Source organism: Spinacia oleracea, chromosome 3 (genome assembly GCF_020520425.1).
Source record: "Spinacia oleracea cultivar Varoflay chromosome 3, BTI_SOV_V1, whole genome shotgun sequence".
Lineage (NCBI taxonomy): Eukaryota > Viridiplantae > Streptophyta > Magnoliopsida > Caryophyllales > Amaranthaceae > Spinacia > Spinacia oleracea.
In genome coordinates this window covers 130,693,685-130,711,726 of record NC_079489.1, presented here as the reverse complement: position 1 = coordinate 130,711,726, position 18,042 = coordinate 130,693,685, and the positions used below count along the sequence as shown (strand labels likewise).

General features: G+C 35.7%; 2 protein-coding genes and 1 long non-coding RNA gene across 3 annotated transcripts; 1 reads left to right on the top strand and 2 right to left on the bottom strand.

Moving 5' to 3' along the window:
- The first annotated feature begins 1,034 nt into the window (after positions 1-1,034).
- On the top strand, positions 1,035-8,917 carry LOC110786142 (uncharacterized). The gene is made up of 7 exons (XM_021990679.2): positions 1,035-1,823; positions 3,827-4,074; positions 4,286-4,441; positions 4,673-4,829; positions 4,975-5,117; positions 5,335-5,370; positions 7,791-8,917. The coding sequence occupies exons 1-7, from the start codon at positions 1,748-1,750 to the stop codon at positions 8,538-8,540; spliced, it is 1,566 nt and encodes a 521-aa protein (XP_021846371.1). The 5' UTR covers positions 1,035-1,747; the 3' UTR covers positions 8,541-8,917.
- Positions 8,918-9,722: 805 nt separating this feature from the next.
- Positions 9,723-11,962, bottom strand: LOC110786141 (NADPH-dependent 1-acyldihydroxyacetone phosphate reductase). Its single transcript, XM_021990677.2, has 3 exons — positions 11,421-11,962; positions 11,087-11,246; positions 9,723-10,165 (listed from the first exon to the last, which is right to left on the bottom strand). Exons 1-3 carry the CDS (start codon positions 11,767-11,769, stop codon positions 9,829-9,831), a joined length of 846 nt encoding a protein of 281 aa, XP_021846369.1. The 5' UTR covers positions 11,770-11,962; the 3' UTR covers positions 9,723-9,828.
- Positions 11,963-15,588: 3,626 nt separating this feature from the next.
- LOC130469401 (uncharacterized) lies at positions 15,589-17,449 on the bottom strand. The gene is made up of 3 exons (XR_008929928.1): positions 16,846-17,449; positions 16,420-16,482; positions 15,589-15,725 (listed from the first exon to the last, which is right to left on the bottom strand). It is a non-coding gene; the product is annotated as an uncharacterized lncRNA (long non-coding RNA).
- Between the last annotated feature and the right edge of the window lie 593 nt (positions 17,450-18,042).

Sequence of the window (18,042 nt, the reverse complement as noted above, 5' to 3'; positions counted from 1 at the left end):
TAGAAAAAGTGTTAGTTGTCTTAAAAAATAAGGGATTCCTTGATTATTTTTTTATCTTGAAAACAAATCGTGATTTTTAAATTCTAATTTGGTCATTATTTAGGTGAATCAGAGACTTAGATTTAGTCTTATGCAAACCAAAGAATGATAATTAATGAAATTTCATATTATATACCTGATGTAGGCACACAAGTTTATTTTTCGTTCTTTAAAATGTAAGCGGTTCACTCATTATATTTTCAAAATCAAGTGCTTGTCGATGAAGGAATATGTTAATTTACAAGTTCGTTGGGTTAATAAGAAAATTCCAAAGAATTATCTTTGAAAGGCCTATAATTCTAACATTGTTTATGTTACCCTTGTTTCAAACAAGCCACACTTGATTCATCTAAGTTGACTTTCTTTATCTTCGCACATTATCATACAAACCCCCGCAACAACATTTCACCGTAAATACTTTTAAAAGACAATATCTTAGTATTATACTATGTTCGTAGAAATTAACCAACTACAATGATAAGAGTGAACAAGATGCACATGCTTAGTTGTACGGATTATCCGTTTCTATCAAAGTAACTTCAAAGAAGTCTATTTTTTTGACAAATGAACACGTTCTTTTTCAACTAAATAAAATTTGAAAGTTTTTCATGATGTGATCACATGTCAAAGGAAATTTAAGGTTATCTTCCAATTTATAAAGTACGAAGTACTATTTAAAAGTGCATGACATGTCGATATTCACAACAAATTAACTCAAAATCCCTCTTTAATTAAATTTATTTTGCGCGACATTTAAGAATTCTAAATTCTCGAAAGGAGTTAGGATCGGAATTTCTACTACGATACAATAAATCTTTGCAAGGATTTCCTTCTTTCAATTAATTTGGCAAGATATTCAAGTTAACGTGTATTTAAAAATAAATTTTCGAATGGAATTAGGATCGGAATTTCCAGTAACGGGGACAAATGATGTAGGGTAGATGTAGTAGTTGTAAGATCCAATGTTAACACAAAAATGCCCTAGATTTAGTAAGAACACCCAGTTTCATAGTTTCCCATAGACCGTAGTAGTCACAGGTCTCACAGACATCCCAAAATCCAATTCCCCTTTTTCTCTCTCTTCTGCAACACTCTCTCAACTCTTCTGAGTTTGCGGCACTCTAAATCTTTGAAATCCCAATTCATCCTTTTCAGCTTGTTCAATTCTATTCATTTCTCAAATTTTCTACATCTTCAAATCTATCTCTTTTGATTTTTTTTGTTTTTGTTTTTGTGTGAATTTTTAATCAATCGAATTCTTCGCCTTGCCATTGTTCTTGCCTTTCTTTCTTTTGGGCGAATAAGAGTAGAGAGCCCCAAGATTCTTGCCTTTCTTCTAGTATCATTTTTTTCCTCCCCAAATTTTGTTTTCTTCTGCTCTTCATTTTCCTGTCCAAATTTGATTTTCTGTGTTCTGTAGAATAAATCCGAAGTTTGCATTTCTTTTTGAAATAATTCATTAGACCGTTGTCGATTCTTTTTTGTAAAAGTCGAACATTTATTGATGTTCGAATTTCATGTCTTCCTTCAGTTTCGAGGGGTTTTTAGGTTTTCTGGTTCATGAATTCAATTGAACAAGAGGGAGAAAAAGAGTGTGTGTAAGCCAATAAATTGAGGAACTTTCATCCGAATAGATCGAAATTTGGGGCAAATTTTATTAAATTTTTACTGCCAACTGCCAACTGCCAAGAAACTCAAGTTTGCTGGGATGAACAGTGTTTTCAGTGAACAGATATTAGCTGACAAGCTGTCCAAGCTCAATAGTACTCAACAATGTATAGAGAGTATCCTTCTTTTTCTCTATTATTAGCTAGGATTAATGCCATTTTTTTGCTCATTTCCCCCCCTCCCTCTCATACTGCTACTTTATCATTTCTTTGTTTCATGTTATGTCTTTGTTTGGTAGTGAGATATTTCTTGTATGATTTTCACCTTGATTTGGCTGTTCTATTTACGACCATTTGGCAGGCGGTGATAAATGGTGGTAAGGGTGATGAATTCATATTGATGCTACTCTGTGGCCAAATCTTAGTAGTATAGGATATACTGATTTGACATAGTCATGGTTTCTTGTCTACAACTTATACTACTATGTCGATAATTTTTTGTTGTTGCTAAATGAAATCTTAGTTCAATAGTAGGGCTCTTTTTAAATTCTATAATCGATTGCGAGCTATTATAGATGATGAATTTTGTAGATAATGTAGATGAGACTTTTGTTTGTGTAGTCTGAAAGGAGATCGGAAATTTGTGGATGTTTGTCACTGCGAGGGAGGACTTTATTGCTATATGGAGTTAGAATCTTTCATGCCTTTTGTGCATAGGTCATATATAATGGAGGTAGTTTATTCAACATTTGATTTGATTTTAATTTGAGCATTATAGGCAATGATTTGTAGAAAACTGAGATGCTATGTTTGGTCTATGTTTTCTGAAAGGAGATCAAAGGTTTGAGGATGTTTACCGTTGTGACTTGTGAGGTGTGCTTCATCTCTATAATTATTCAGTTAGAACATTGTTCAATGCCTTTAATGTGTAGGTCATATTTACTTCATGGAAGGATTTGGTTCTATTTTAGATAGTTGGTAAGGGGTTCTTGGTTTTTACGAGTTCGATTGGATGGTGATGAGATTTTGGTGCCAATAATTAGCATTCTAGAAAATATAAGCCGCAGCGCTAAGGAAAAACATGGAAAATATGCAGAGGTGATTGAACGCAAATATGTACTTTATTTTTCCATCTAGATATACTTCAAGCAAGCTAATAACTGTTGGTAGATGATCTTGTAATGCACGACGTGAGTGGATTTGGAGGCATTTGTAGTATTTTCTTTGTGACCTCCAAATTTTGTGAAGATTGGTACCTTGAACATTGCTTACATATAACTGTCTTTATTGTACCTCCTCTTTTGCTGTCTTTTCTCGCCATGCCATTCGGAGCTTAGTCTTCTTATCAGCAAAGAACTGTAACTCTGACTTCTTATTGATGACACACTGCGGTTTATATGATTCCAGCGGAATATTTTGGGAATGCGAATTGAGAGTGCTTGTATCCTCCTTAGTGGCCCTTTTCTTCTGTTACAAGCACTTACGATGGTGATAAACATCAGAGGCAAAGCTATCCCTTCCCTCCATCTTTAACATCTTTCGGGCCCCGGGCCTGGGGCATGGTTAGTGTGTAGATAGATCACTTGGCTGTAACAAGGCAACTCCACCTGATTCAAACGTCTATTTGATTTTGATCTTGCAATTTTTCCATAGTGAATTCTAGGTGTGTGTTTTATACTCTTCACATGTCAAGAACAAGTTTCTCCAATATGAGTACTGAATCACTAGTACTGATTCTTAAAGCAATTAGATATGCGAGCACGTCAGGAACTACACCTTATTGTGTAAATAATGCACTTTGTTGTCCCCTGCCACATTGCACAATCTGCATAAAATGAGACCTTGCTGTACACATTAGGAATATCCTTTTGAATGTATGGTTCATTTGTTTGGCTTAATATGCCAGCCCACTGTTGAAGTGCACACATCCTTAGGTGTCTTTCAAATCTGTAAGTGTGTAAGTCCTACCAAAACCATGATGCTTGATACACATTTTTTCATGTATGTGTTTCACATGTATGTTCTTTCCTTGAAGTCTTCTATTGAGTTTTTTTTTTTTAATATTTTGTGTTGAAGCTCTTTGTCATGTCCATAATGGCGCTGAAAGACTGTTAGGTTGTTAGCTTATCTATAGCTTCTGCAAAACATTCAGAATACTTGTCACCTTAACTCCTGTATAGCGCTGTCACACTGGTGTATATTTCACCGAAGCAAGGCAGAAGTGGTTGTAACAACGTGGAATCAACAATTCAACAGTTCTGAAATTGCGCAGAAAGTCCCCCTTTTATATCTTGCCAATGATATACTGCAGAACAGCAAACGTAATGGAAATGAGTTTGTTATTGAGTTCTGGAAGGTACTTCCTGCGGCTCTCAAGGATGTCAGTAACATGGGTGATGAGCAAGGAAAGAAGGCCGTCTCTAGACTGGTATGCCTTGTGTGTTTCTGGCATATCTCATTTGCTCCTATAATTAGATGATAAATTTCTTTTGTATCACATATCTCGTTTATCGGTTTATCCCATGCCGGATATCTTAAGTTTACACCAAGTAACTGAATGATTATGTTAAAATCTCTAGAGCATGAATAGTCCAATTTTGATATTACTCATATTCCAAATTGTAACGTGTGCTTTGCAGGTTAAAATATGGGATGAAAGAAAAGTTTTTGGAACCAAGGCACAGAACCTGATGGATATAATGCTTGGAGATGAGGCTCTTCCCCCCCTTGAGTTTAACAAGAAGCGATCACGCACAGTGAAGATTATGAGAAGGGATTCACGTTCCATAAGGACGGTGAGATCCTTTTTTATTTTAGTTCTTGTAATAAATTATTTCTACTTTTTTCCTGTATTTGTAATGTGCTTTCTGATGCTATTGGGGACCCTAATGATTATGTGTCGATACCTTTGACCTTGGGCGAGACACTAACTATTTTTAACCTACACTTCATTTTCTGCAATGCCATTCTCTTGTTTTGGTAATTCATATGTCTTAATCACCAGCAACTCACAATTATCAATGCAGAAATTATCTATTGGTGGCCCAGCGGAGAAAATTGTAACAGCTTTCCATATGGTGCTTAATGAGCATCTCACAGAAGAATCAGAGATGAATAGATGCAAGTCTGCAGTTAACCGTGTGAGGAAGATGGATCATGATGTAGAAATAGCCTGTACTCAAGGTGAAGTGTAAATTTAGCATGTCTGTAGCCAGATTTCCCTATTCAATATGAAGATAAATGCTCAGTTTCTTTAATAAAGAATGACTTTATTTGATTAGTGCAGTATGATGCATTTCTGAAAGCTTACCTTGATAATTCATTTCAGCAAAGGATCCAAAGCGGAAGACGTTTGCCAAAGGATTGGAGGAGGAAGAGGCTATTTTGAAAGAGTGTGTGGAGAAACTGAAATCAGTTGAAGCAAATAGAGCAGTGCTTGTTGCTCAGTTAAGAGAAGCATTGCAAGAACAGGTATGAATTTGGATTATATATTTACAAATCGTTGAATGATTTTTCTTGGAGTAAGTACAAGGTGGCTTAAGGTCATCTTTTATGTTTTGGAAGCTGTAGGAAAATTATGATTCTTTTATGTTATATAAGAAGAGGAAAACATAGGATACAGTATTTTTTGCTATGGTTATCTATTAATTGATCTAACTCACAATCACTGTGTCTCTCACATTGGCAGGAATCTGAATTGGAGAATGTTCGTACGCAAATGCAGGTACTTGCTAGTGTCTGGTCACTCAGGATTATGATCAAACATTGTTTTTGCTTCTCTAAGGTTTTCTTTTAACATGATTGTGCAAATACCCAGGGTTGAAAGGGTACACTTTAACCCTGAGATCCAAACTGACGGGGAGACCGAAAAAAGAGATAAAATAATAGCAATATTATGCAAATTGACGTCTCTACTTTTGTAGAGGGTTTAATTGAGTATATCTCATCCCCTAATCCTCTTGGCGCGAACCTGTCTAGGTACAGTTTATTTGTGTGTATTTCATCCCAGATTCTTTTGTCGGGAGTCTGATTAAGTATTGTATATATCTCATCCCAAATCCTCTTGGTGAGGACCTAATTAGGTGGATCAGTAGATAGATGTCTCCCCCTCTTGCCCCGTGACTGCATTGTGATTGAGTGTTTATCTGTGTGATTACGGTCTAACGAAACAGCGTCATTTTGTCAGCAGGAGATAACTTGATGAGGCTGTATATACATCTTAAGTCTTTTACGTTAGGTTACTGTCAAAAGCTGTCTGCTTTGGGGATTCTTGTAACAGACTACGTAGCATGGAAACTCTCATAACGGTCACGTGTCTTTTTTCCGGAACTTGGAAACCCAAAAAAACTGTGGGTGGGGGGCGGGGGGGGGGGGGGGGGGACATTGTCTTTAAAAGATCAGCAAGTTTTTTTATCTTTAGAGTAAAAATCATTTTATATAACCGAACTAACTGTTTTTTGGTGAAACAAACTGATTTCAATACCCTCTTCTTTTCCTTTTTTGTTGAGAATAAACAAAGTTACAAAGCAATATTGGATTTCTCAGAAAAAGTTAATGATGTACGGAATATTGCTTTAAATTTTGCATTTCCATGTTTCCTAATTGTATGACAGTTGCATTTCTGCGTATCCCTCTGCTTAGATTCAAGTCCTTGGGATCATTGTTGAAACTATTAAACTTTTCAGAGATATGTTAAATTGAGTTGTATATCTTTACTGGTAAAGAGAAGACCATATTCTACATACTGTTTAATGTCTGATTATCTCATGAAATACTTGCCTCTCTAACTTTTGTGGCAAATATGCCATGCTCATTGCCCTAGAAAATTTTGGCGAGCTACAATCATTAACATAAAACTATTTTGGTCAGATATCCTCTGCTTGTGTGCTTTATCACTTTTCATCAAAACTCAATGATTTTATTCAACCAAAGCATATTAGAAAAGCGGGAATATCTTTGATCTTATTGCTGCATTTGTTAAATATGTGGTGCATGAGTCACCACTCACCACTGAGAAAATATGTTGTGAAGGCTGAGTAAAACTGGAGTGCTGATGTGTATTGGACTATGAGCAGTTGTCCACCCATCAAGCTTTATGCTTGTATTAGAGCTTTTTGCCTGTAAACATGGATGTTCCCCTAAGATTTGTATATTGATTGACTTAGAAAATGGGATAACCATCTAAACTACAATGTTTGCTGTCCTCGGCAGCTTTTGCCTAAGAAATGTTAAAGAGTCAAATCCACTTGAGATACCCCACTAACCTTCTTCGCAACTCGCAAGATGCAATTCTACTCCCTGCAATTGAGCTCGTCTGCTTAAGTGGACTTCTAAAGGGGTTTGTAGGTGATTGTTTGAAGAGATTGGAAGCCCCTTGTTACTTCTCTTAGTCAACTTTATCTATAATTTTTTACTCTATTTTATATGGTTAAAAACACAGACAGAGTCGGAAGCCCTTCTTGCCTCTACTATATATCCAGCTGTGGACTTGCTGCTCTGATATGAGTTGGGGATAGGCCTGGTTATCGGGCGGGGCGGGTCAGGGTCGGTGCGGGTCAAAAGAGGGTCGGGTATTAAAAGGGTCATTTTTAGAGGGTCGATAATGGGCGGGTCAAAAGCGGGTCGCGGGTCAATAGCGGGTCATTATTGGGCGGGTCAATAAACGAGCAATGAAAAATGAAAAACAAAAGAGCCATGTGCAAGTACAAGTAAATACGAAGCTATGCATGTAATTTTTTGTATCATTACTATTTTTATTTTCAAACTAATTGTAGTATAAGTTTGACCCTATAATGACCCTGTCCAATAAAGGCCCTGTCCAATAAGAGCCCTGCCCAATAAAAGCCCTATTAACTTGACCCTAACCCTATATCCATTGGACTACCCTGTCCAATAACCAGGTCTAGTTGGGGATACTTGTTTGTTTCTTTGGATAACTACTGTTAATTGTTTGCTGATAAGGAATAAATACTTCCTTTCACATTTCTTTGGATATCTTCCTTCTGTCAAAGGACTATATACTTGCCTTTCCATTTTATGATATCAACTGCCGCCAACTTATCAAATATCAAAATATTGTACAATTTTGATTGTCAGATGATTTAGGAAAGTCATTAAAGACAATTAGATTATCTTTTGATTCAGGTTGCACAAGCACAAGCGGAGGAGGCTAACAACATGAGAAAGCGACTCAATGATGAAAATTATGTTGCAATTCCAAATGCCAATGCGGGAAAATCCAAAAAGACTGCTGCTGACATTGCAGCTGAGGTTGCTGACAAACTCACAGCTTCTAGTTCCTCTCAGTTGATCATGACTTCTGTTCTGTCAACATTTGCAGCTGAAGAGGCTAAGAAGAAAGTTGGGCTTGCTAAACCAAACTCAGTTTCAAATTCTTATCCACCCTCACAGTCTGTTAGTTCGGCCTCCAATTCAATGCCAAAGTTGGAGCAGCCCTCGTCAGTTTCACTGCCAGCTGCTGCTCCTCCTCCTCCTCCTAATCAATATCAATCAATGTTGGTAAATCAGCAAAACTTGCAAAATATGAGCTCAAATCCTCAGAATCAGTATCAGTTTCTTTCGAACACGAGTTCTCAACAGTATGCACAAACACCAAGAGGGATCAGTGCATATGGTTATGGGGGTCTTCCTCCACCAGGTCCGCCACCACCTCATGTAATGCATCAGATGATGCCTACACAAATGCAAATGAATCAACAGCAGTTGATGCCAATGGTGCAACAATCAGCTCCATTGTCACAGCATCAGCAATCGATGCTATTGATGCAGCAGCAGCAGCAGCAGCAGCAGCAGCAACCACCAGCCCCGCCAAGTTTCCGTCCGCTTCAACCTCCTGGTATGTTGTATTTTACACAATCCCACCAGCTTCAATGATGGTTTCTGTTGAGGCATTCAAATGTTGTTCACTCTGCCCCCATCCTGAAAGGGGGGGCATCAGAGTAGGAAGCTAAAAGGTAGAGCGATGCAATGTGTAATTACTGATTGAGCCTGTATTAGGTTTTCTGTCCCAATAGTTTGCTAATTTCTAACTGTAATCAGTGTTATATTGTCAGTAGTGTTCATGTATTAGTAGTTTAGTACACACAATCAGGTTTAATAGTTCCATTGCTATTCAATGGATATAAAGAGAATTTTTGTTAGCACCAAACTTAGGTTTACATATCTGACGCTGGAAATTTCTCTCAAGCCAAAAGAGCTGACAATTTTTTTACCATTATTTGAAAAAGTAAGTTATTTTACTCTTCACCCAATATTCAAATGTTTGAGCTAGCTGCGGGGGATTTAATGGCATTGTTGACGAGATGGAAAATTTTGACGGGAATAGAAGTGAAACCTCTGTATACTTTGGTGTACAAATGACAGCAACTGGTATACTCATTTGGCGTAAAGTCACGGAGAAATGAGCTTTGAAAGTAATGGCTAATTGCGTCGTATTTGATTAAGTTAAGATCGAGGTCCTGTACTCCTGTGTACAATAGGTCACAAGTTTGAACCCCCTCTCCTAGTTATAATTTGTATTGTCCTTGTGACTCATTTGCAGTTTTGCATCAAAAAAATTCTTCCTTCATTTTATTCATTTATTAATCAAATTATATGTAGTATATCTTTTCTTAAAAAATATTTAGATCAAAAATAAAAATTCTTAGAGAAAAGAATAGGAAAAAAAATAATTCGCCTTCCTTTAGCTAATCAAATAAAGTTTTACGCAAATACTGTAAATTACTAAAAAAAATTTAGCCTATCGATTGTTGATTAACCAATTTTATTTTTCAACTGCATATATATGAACTTCGTATTATTCTTTAAATACATACGTACAAAAATTTATACTCCGTAAGTTAATTTGAAATGAATAAAAAAAACTTAAACTATATGCAACACTAAGGGGCATCGCCCGGATCACTAACTAGTTGTTTTCTAAATTTACCTATGGCTCATGCTTTACAAAGTGAGCTCAATTGCTTCTAAATTTAGTTGTGAAACTATACAAATGAAAGTAGAAAAGTTCAAATCTACCAATTTAATGTACAAATAATCTTTTTTTTTCCAGCTAAATAAACAAACAAAAACAAGGTTGGATTCGAATAGAATTACCAAAAATATGATGAAAATTTACAAAAATTTCAGTCAATTGTTGTATTAGAATTCTTTGACAAACAAATCAGCATTTGGAGACAAGCCGCAATACGAAATCCCGGACAAAGATTGGCATATAATACATGATGTTCATCACTGTGGATTGATGGCCATAGGAGAACCAAGCAGGTGGGTTTTTCTTGAGTATAGCATTAACTGTTTTCTTTGCAAACTCTTCAGCTGATGTTGATTTAGGGCCCTGGGAAATGGTAGCTCTTTCGCGTATAGCTTCATCATATTGCTTGTATAGTTTCCATTCTGGAAATTTGCTATAGTTTGCAATGGCGGAATTCCCTATATTTGATTTGATAGCTCCAGGTACAACATTTATAACATCAATACCCAAAACCCGAAGTTCTAACCTGCACAACCAGGAAAACTCAATAATGATTTATACTTCGTATTACCAAAGTTCTTTATTTTTATCTAATGATGTTAAAACCACTTCTCGCAGAATCAAGATCTGGCATCTACTTATCCTAATCTCCTTGATTTATGCCAGTTGCAACAACCATACAACCGTTTTCTAGCAGTCACTTGACAGGTACATACCGTACATACCATTATGAGCAGGAAAACAGGTCTTCTACTCACTTGGTATCTTAGATCCAGTTTACAATCTATATGTTGCAAGTTTTTCTACATGTAAGCATGATTAGTGGCATCACATTGTATAAGGGTAAATGGGTATACTAGAGGAATTTTGTTTAAACAGGCTCCATAAAACAGGACTACAAATAAAGCAGGATGATCCTATGAGAATCGCGCAAAGGAAATCATTATTGTCATGCTTACGTATCAAGGTTTACTAGTTTAGCCACAGCCTGTTGAATTTATATATAGACTCAAATTATCACTGTTCGACATCAGAAAGCTAACAGAAATCAGAGAATTACTAAAATGATCAAGAAAAAATTACTTTTGAAATCGTTTTATGAAGTTGGAACTGATACCTTCAGTTTCAACTACCTTATCGGTTCCAACTAAATTTCAGCTAGTGCTGTCAAACAAAGCTAGCAAATTAATTCTCCAAGCTTGTACCTAGCTGAAAATTTACTCCCATCTAGCTGCCTATTGCTGTTTCAATAAAGGGCGCTATTTAGCCTTTTTACTAACAATCTATTGGTTGTAACCAAGACTTGGAATCAAATTCCTGTCTACATCATTGCTCGAAACCTCAGATGATAGCAATAAATTGCACAACATCATTTTATTCAAGTACTTGCAAAGTTGAATAACAAAAGGGGGTTCAACAATAACTAGCTAGGCAAATGAGAACAAACCTGAGAGAGTCTGTAAGAGCATGAATAGCAGCTTTTGATGCAGTATAAGCACCTGCCCATGGTAAAGGTGCCAATACAGTTACACTCCCAACATTTACAATCTTTCCCTTTCGCCTCAATGCCATGTGCGGTACCACAGCTTGAATCAATCGCATTGTACCTGTTTACAGAAAACCACAAATCAAATACAACCATTTTCAGTACCAATATTGCAATACAGAATATATAAGTACCAATAACACAAATGACTCGTATTAATACCACACCAGTATCAGTTCATTTTAGACGCAAGCCACTTTTGACATAGATTTCCTGGCAATAACAAGAAAATTACCAAAAACATTGGTATCAAAAGTGCGTTGCAGAGCAGGAATAGGGATTTCAGCAAGAGGGCCAACACACTGAACACCAGCATTATTAACAACAATATCAATCCGGCCAAAGTTGTCCAAAACGAAGGATATAACACGATTGACGCTGTCCTCCGACAAGACATCGAGTTCCATAAGCATAAAACGAGGATCTTGTTCCAACGACGACATAGTTGACAGAGATCTGGTGGTGGCTACAACCTGGCATTTCTCCGCCGCAAAAGCTCGTGCAAGGGCGTTTCCGATGCCCCCATCTGAACATCCGGTGATTAGTACTACTGGTGCTACTTCTTGCTTCTTGTTCACCTCCATTCAAATTTTAAGACTTTTAACTCTTTTTTTTTTTTTCTTTCTTTCAAGTTTGTGAATTGTGGTGGGTTTGTTGATGGAGAAAGTTGGCAAAAATAGTAATTTACGATGTTGATTTAATTTCCCACGAAAGACAAAGACAAGCCAACCCCCAACTCCAACTCCAACTCCAACTCCAACCTCCCATTTTCCGAATACATACGTAATTACGTACTCCTCTTCACGTGATTATCCTTTTTTAGGTGGAAATTCATTCATCTTTTCTACCATTGATCGTATGCAGTCCGTCCCGCTAGCAAAGTAATGAAAGTGAAAGTACGCACGCTCGAGTTTGGGTAGATTTTTTGAGGCAGCCCCAGCCCAGCCCGATTTTAAATAATTTTGGGTGGCTTTAGACTTATATTTTGCTTATAAGTTTTGGCCTTGTACTAAATTAATGGTCAGAAAGCTTGTTACTTCTGGAACGAAATAGCCGGTTTTAGACACTAAAATTGGTTTGACCCGATATTTACGACCTGGAACCATCAGTGGATCAAGTCTATACACATCTTCAATTTATTTAACAAAACTAGTTTTTGAGCCCGTTCAAAGAACGAGCGGTTGTATATTGGTTGTTCAGATGTCTTTTGAAGTTTTAATTAGACCCTATTCTGTTCACCTTATTTCCACTTATTTCAGGAAAAATAAGTTCAGATAAGTTCAGATAAGTCCAGTTAAGTTCAGATAAGTTCAGATAAGATAAGTTCAGGAAAAATAAGGGTTGACCAAGTACAATTTATAACTAAAATAAGTTTTGATAAGTTCTAATAAGTTCAGATAAGTTCAGATAAGTTCAGTTAAGTTCAGATAAGTTCAGATAAGATAAGTTCAGGAAAAATAAGTGGAAATCAGGTGAATAGAACGCAGCCTTAGTGAGTACTTGTGATTTTTGGTAACATATGAATTAAATAAATAAAGGTGTAATTTAATGGTTGGAAAAATATAAAAATTTTAATGATGAATAAATATTGGATGTTAAAGTGGTGGAGTGGAAGAGACTAATAAGTACTCCCTCGGTCCCAGATTAGTTGTTACACTTACCTTTGCACAAAGTTTTAGGTGATAAGTGGTTGTTTGGTTATCAATTGTTATTTTATTGAAATAGTAGATGTGATAAAAGTTAGTGGGGTATTTTTTTTAATTGAATGAGAGAGGGTGTGGGGACAAAAAAATATTTAGTGGGAAGAGAGACAATATAATAATTGTGGGGTCATTCCTAATTTAGAAGTGTAACAACTAATCTGGGACGGACGAAAAAGGAAAGTGTAACAACTAATCTGGGACGGAGGGAGTATAGTAGACTATCAATAACTTGATGTTGAATAAGGAAAATGGAGTGGAAGAGACATTAGAAATTGTAAAACATAGAAACAATAAAGAAAAATTGAAAAAAAAAACAAAATAAAATGATGGATGAAAGGAGAGATGTTACATGGCTTCTAATAATGATATACCACATGGCTTATAATAACCTATGGTTAGATGACCATTGATATGCTTATTCTGGCAATTGCTCTGTTGGAAAGTCGCTTTTTAGGCCAAGCCCAACCCCTTTTAAAAGATTTCCATGGTTTAGATAAGTTCCTACAAGTTGAATAAGATCCAATTAGTTCCAATAGTTCCTATAAATTTTAATAAAGTCTTAAATAAAATGTGCAATACTATGATTTGTGTTGTTATATTAAATAAATCATAGTTATATTATTAAATTAAAATAATTTGCGGTTACTAATTCACGATAATAATTATCAATGATACGTAAATATGAATTAATATGTTATTATTAATTACTATCAATATAATTATAAGAGAAAACTTAATAAACACTTTTAAAATTATGTATACATCACAAATTAATGGACAATTTTTTTAGTGAGACGCAAATAATCATAATATTACTTCTTTACATAAATGCATCATGTGAAATTCTCGTACATATTTCGTCCATGATAAAGTTACATTAAAGAGTATAAAGATGTTTATTAAAGAGTTAGTTACAATTTTTTTTTTACAAATTGGTCGAATTCGTACTTGGATTTTATAAATTTTGGATACTTATTACAGGGTAATAATATTAAGAAGTATTAAATATAATAAAAACGTAATTATTAATATAAGAACTAAATAATAATTGCTTTATTAACTTATACTCCCTCGGTCCCTTAATACTTGACCTGTTTTGACCGAACACGCTTGCCAATACATAACTTTGACCACCCATTTCTTTAACTACATATTATAAAAACTTACTTCGTATTAAGATGAAGCCAACAATATATTATATACTAACATTTGTTTTCATATACTAGAAATAAAATAGGGTCAAAGTGAATTATGTGAATAGTGAAAAAAGTCAAACTGGGTCGAGTATTAAGGGATGGAGGGAGTATTTATTAATATTTACAATCAACTATATATTTGTTGGAACATTTATAGAGTAAATGGATTTATGAGTTAAATGTGAAGTGTGTATTATACTAGGAGTTGAGGAGGTAGTATAATGTTTAGAGTTTATTCCAAGCGGATGCAACGGTTATTTGGGCTATTGCAATGGTTTTGGCGTTTGCATTAGCACGCTCGTCGGGCGAAGCACCGCCAGTCGGGCGAATTTCATGAGAAATTAAATGTTGCACGCGCGCCCGATCGGGCGAATCCCGCCCGTCGGGAAACTTTCTCCGCTCGCCCGTCGGGCAAAGCTCCGCCCATCGGGCGAATGGAGAAAGTGTCCGTTTTTGAGCGATTTTGTGACAGTTTCTTGGATGTAACCGTTGGATATTATTTCCAACTGTGACTCTTCATTAAGAACTCTATATATAGAGTACTTATGACACATTTAATATAAGGGTTAACATATTAATATACTTGCATACTTTTGAGAAATCCACTTGCAAATCTATACTATATATTAAAAGACGTTTACAATCAAGTTCATCAGCCACGTGGCGCCCTCCCTCTTCCTTCTTAAAGGGTCGTACTCCATGCATTTACATACAATAAAAAATAGAAATATTATTTACATACAATCAAGTTCATCAGCCACGTGGCGCCCTCCCTCTTCCTTCTTAAAGGGTCGTACTCCATGCTTTTACATACAATAAAAAATAGAAATATTATTTACATAAGACTCGAACTCTCAACCTCAAGTTTCAAACAATAAAGACTTATCCACCAAACTATATGTCATATTTGATGTCTTTTTTTCCAAACAAAATATAATAAATGAAAAAGTACTAAAGAAAGAAAAATAATATAAGCATTTAATTATGTTCTTTGTATGCAATGGTATTAATACGATTTTTCATGTAATGACCCGGGGCATCGCCCGGGATCAAAAACTAGTTATTTTATCAAAGTGAGACATTTGAGTGATAAAAACAAATTCTTGTTGGATTGATTTTGTGAGAACACACAAGATCAATTGATTCTTCATTGTATCTCAATAAGTCAATAGTATTATCGTGAACCCGATTGTTCCTTTGTGGGTCGATAAAATACTATTAAGAAAGCGTGTTATCTCGTGCCTTGAAGATTTTATCCGGTCTCTCCACAATGATATTTCCAACACTATTATCAATATTCTAATGGTTAAAAATTTACTAATAATCTAATAAACTTTAAATTGTAACACCCCAACCTCTAATTCAATTATTATAGCATAATTAGCAGCGGAATTAACCTAATCGGTCGGGACATTACCTGCCGTAACTCCCTCTTGGGAATTACAAGGCAACCATCAATCATAAACTATTAAAACTCCAAACTAATATAATAATCTTTTATATTCCCAAAATAAAAGTACATAACTTTCTAAAAAGCCTTTAATTAATTAATTACCAAAACATAGAACATTAACTAGGAGAATATTATTAAAGTGAAATCCGATCCTCGCCACTACTCGTTTCCATCGTTCCCAGCAGTACCTAAAACAGAAAACAAAAACGGTGAGCCGAAGACTCAGTAACGAACTATCCTAGCAACGTAAATTCATTTCAATTCATTTTATTTACTAACACAGGGAGAATAGAATAACGTAAAACATTTTATAAAGTCATTTATTTAATTCATTCATAACTTTTGGGTGCACATGCTAGTCGTGGCAAGTATGACATGGTGGAACGTCTTCCACGATGGACAGCTGTCCATAAACATGGGGCCTTGGCCCGAAAACATGAGAGCCTTGGCTCAATGGGCGGATGCCCCATGGGTACATGCATGACCGAGAATCGTAACCTGTGAACATATACTGCCAAACGGACTAGGTCTTTCACTTTCATTTATCATGTTTCGTTTAATTTTACATTTTAGCCTTTTTACTTCAGTTAAAGTAACATATTTCCTTTGGATCATAAGATCAAACATCCTTTCTTTGATGGTTTCTTATAAACAGCATTTTATAAGAAATTCAATCAATCATAATATCATTTTATAATCAATCATAAAATAAGGAATAATTCCATCAAATCATATTATAATAAATTATTCAATCAAAACATAATTCATTTCCCGCAATTCAATAAAACATGTCAAAGCATTCAGATCATAAATTCAATCATAATGTCATGATTTCATAAACACATTTAGAAGGGAATTGCGGGTACTAGCAATAGCCGTTACCTCACTTCCACGATAGCTAAGGATTTTCCTTGGTTCGTTCGTCATGAGCTCCGAGTCCAATTTCTTTCAAAATATTAAATCATAGAATTAGTACTAAATCGATAAATAATTTAAAATAAATATTTTATAAATAATAAATTCTATAAATAATGGTTTTATTAAATATAATTTCATAATTTAATGAAATTATTATTCAACGAAATTTTAATCGAAATATATTTATATATTTCATAAATAGATTTACGTGAAAATATTATATAAATTCGATTTTCGCTAAATAAAGCTAGTAATTTATTTTAATAAAATCGATAATTAAACCTGAAATATTAAACAATTTATTAGTGAATACTTATATCATAAAAATTTGTTGAAACATGAAAACCAACAATTAGGAAATCTGAAATAATAATTCAATTTTTTACTCACCATAGGCCCAAATTGAAAGGCCAAATCCTAAAATTGGATTTGGATGACAAAGCAAGGTTTCACAATTGAAACTCAATTTTGGGTTTACTGGGAAAGGAACGCGAGCAGCGGAAGGGGCCGAAACAGGGGAGGCACGAAGGGAAAAAAAAAGAGGAGGAGAGGAGGCGGCTGGGCTAGGTGGTTTGGCGTCGCAAGCCTGGCGCCGGTGAAGGCGGCAGTGAGGGTGGTGGTTGCTCGTGCGGTGGTGATACAGGCGAGAGAAGGAGGAGGGAGTGCAAGGGAGGCGAGAAAACAGGGGAGTTGGGGAGCGGTTTTCCGATCAGTTATGGGGAGGAGGGAGGTCGTTGGAGGCTGGCTAGGCGGCGCGGAAGGGTTGCGCCAGTGGTGGTTATGCTGGACGGTGGTGGGGCGTTGCGTTGGTGGTGTTGTGAGCAAGGAAAGAGAAAAGAAACAGGGGAGGGGCAGGGGAGTTCGAGGGAGGTGGAGAGCAGGGTGAGGGTGGTGGTCGAGTGGTTGAGGTGATTGCGGTGTGGTGGTGGCGTGGTGCTGGGTGGATGAGGCTAGGTGCAGTGGTCGGTGGTTGAGCAGTGGTGGTGGTGGGGGTTAGTTTGAACCAGAGAAACAAGAGAGGAGAGGAATTGGTTTTTGGTTGAATTCTTCAATCTGAATTTCTGGTTTTGAAAACATGTAGAGTAAAGGAGAAGGAGAAGAACTTGGGGCTTAAGCAAATGAATGTGGACAGATTCAAGGGAAGAGAGGAAGGAAGGAAATTGCTTCCTTCTTACTTTGTACGTGGAAAGCAAAGAGAATAAAAGAAATGGAATTTTGGCTCTTCTAAGGGCATTTTCGTAATTTCCCAAGATTAGGCTAAAATTTCTGAAATTTGTTGCCATTTTTGGAAACTACTAAAAATATAAATGTGTAGTAAAAATAATTCTTAATAAAAAAATATCGTTAACGAGACCTAAATAAATAAATTTTCGTTTATAAATTTATCGTTTAAAAATAAATCGTAAAAACGTTTAAATTAACGAAATTCGATTATTCGTAATTATTTAAAACAGAATCAAGCTAATAAATATTTTTAATTTTAATAAATCGAGTTTAAAAAATTTCGGGGTATTACATCCTTACCCCCTTTGAAAAAGTTTCGTCCTCGAAACTGGAGCTCAGTCGAACTTGCCGATTCTAGAAATC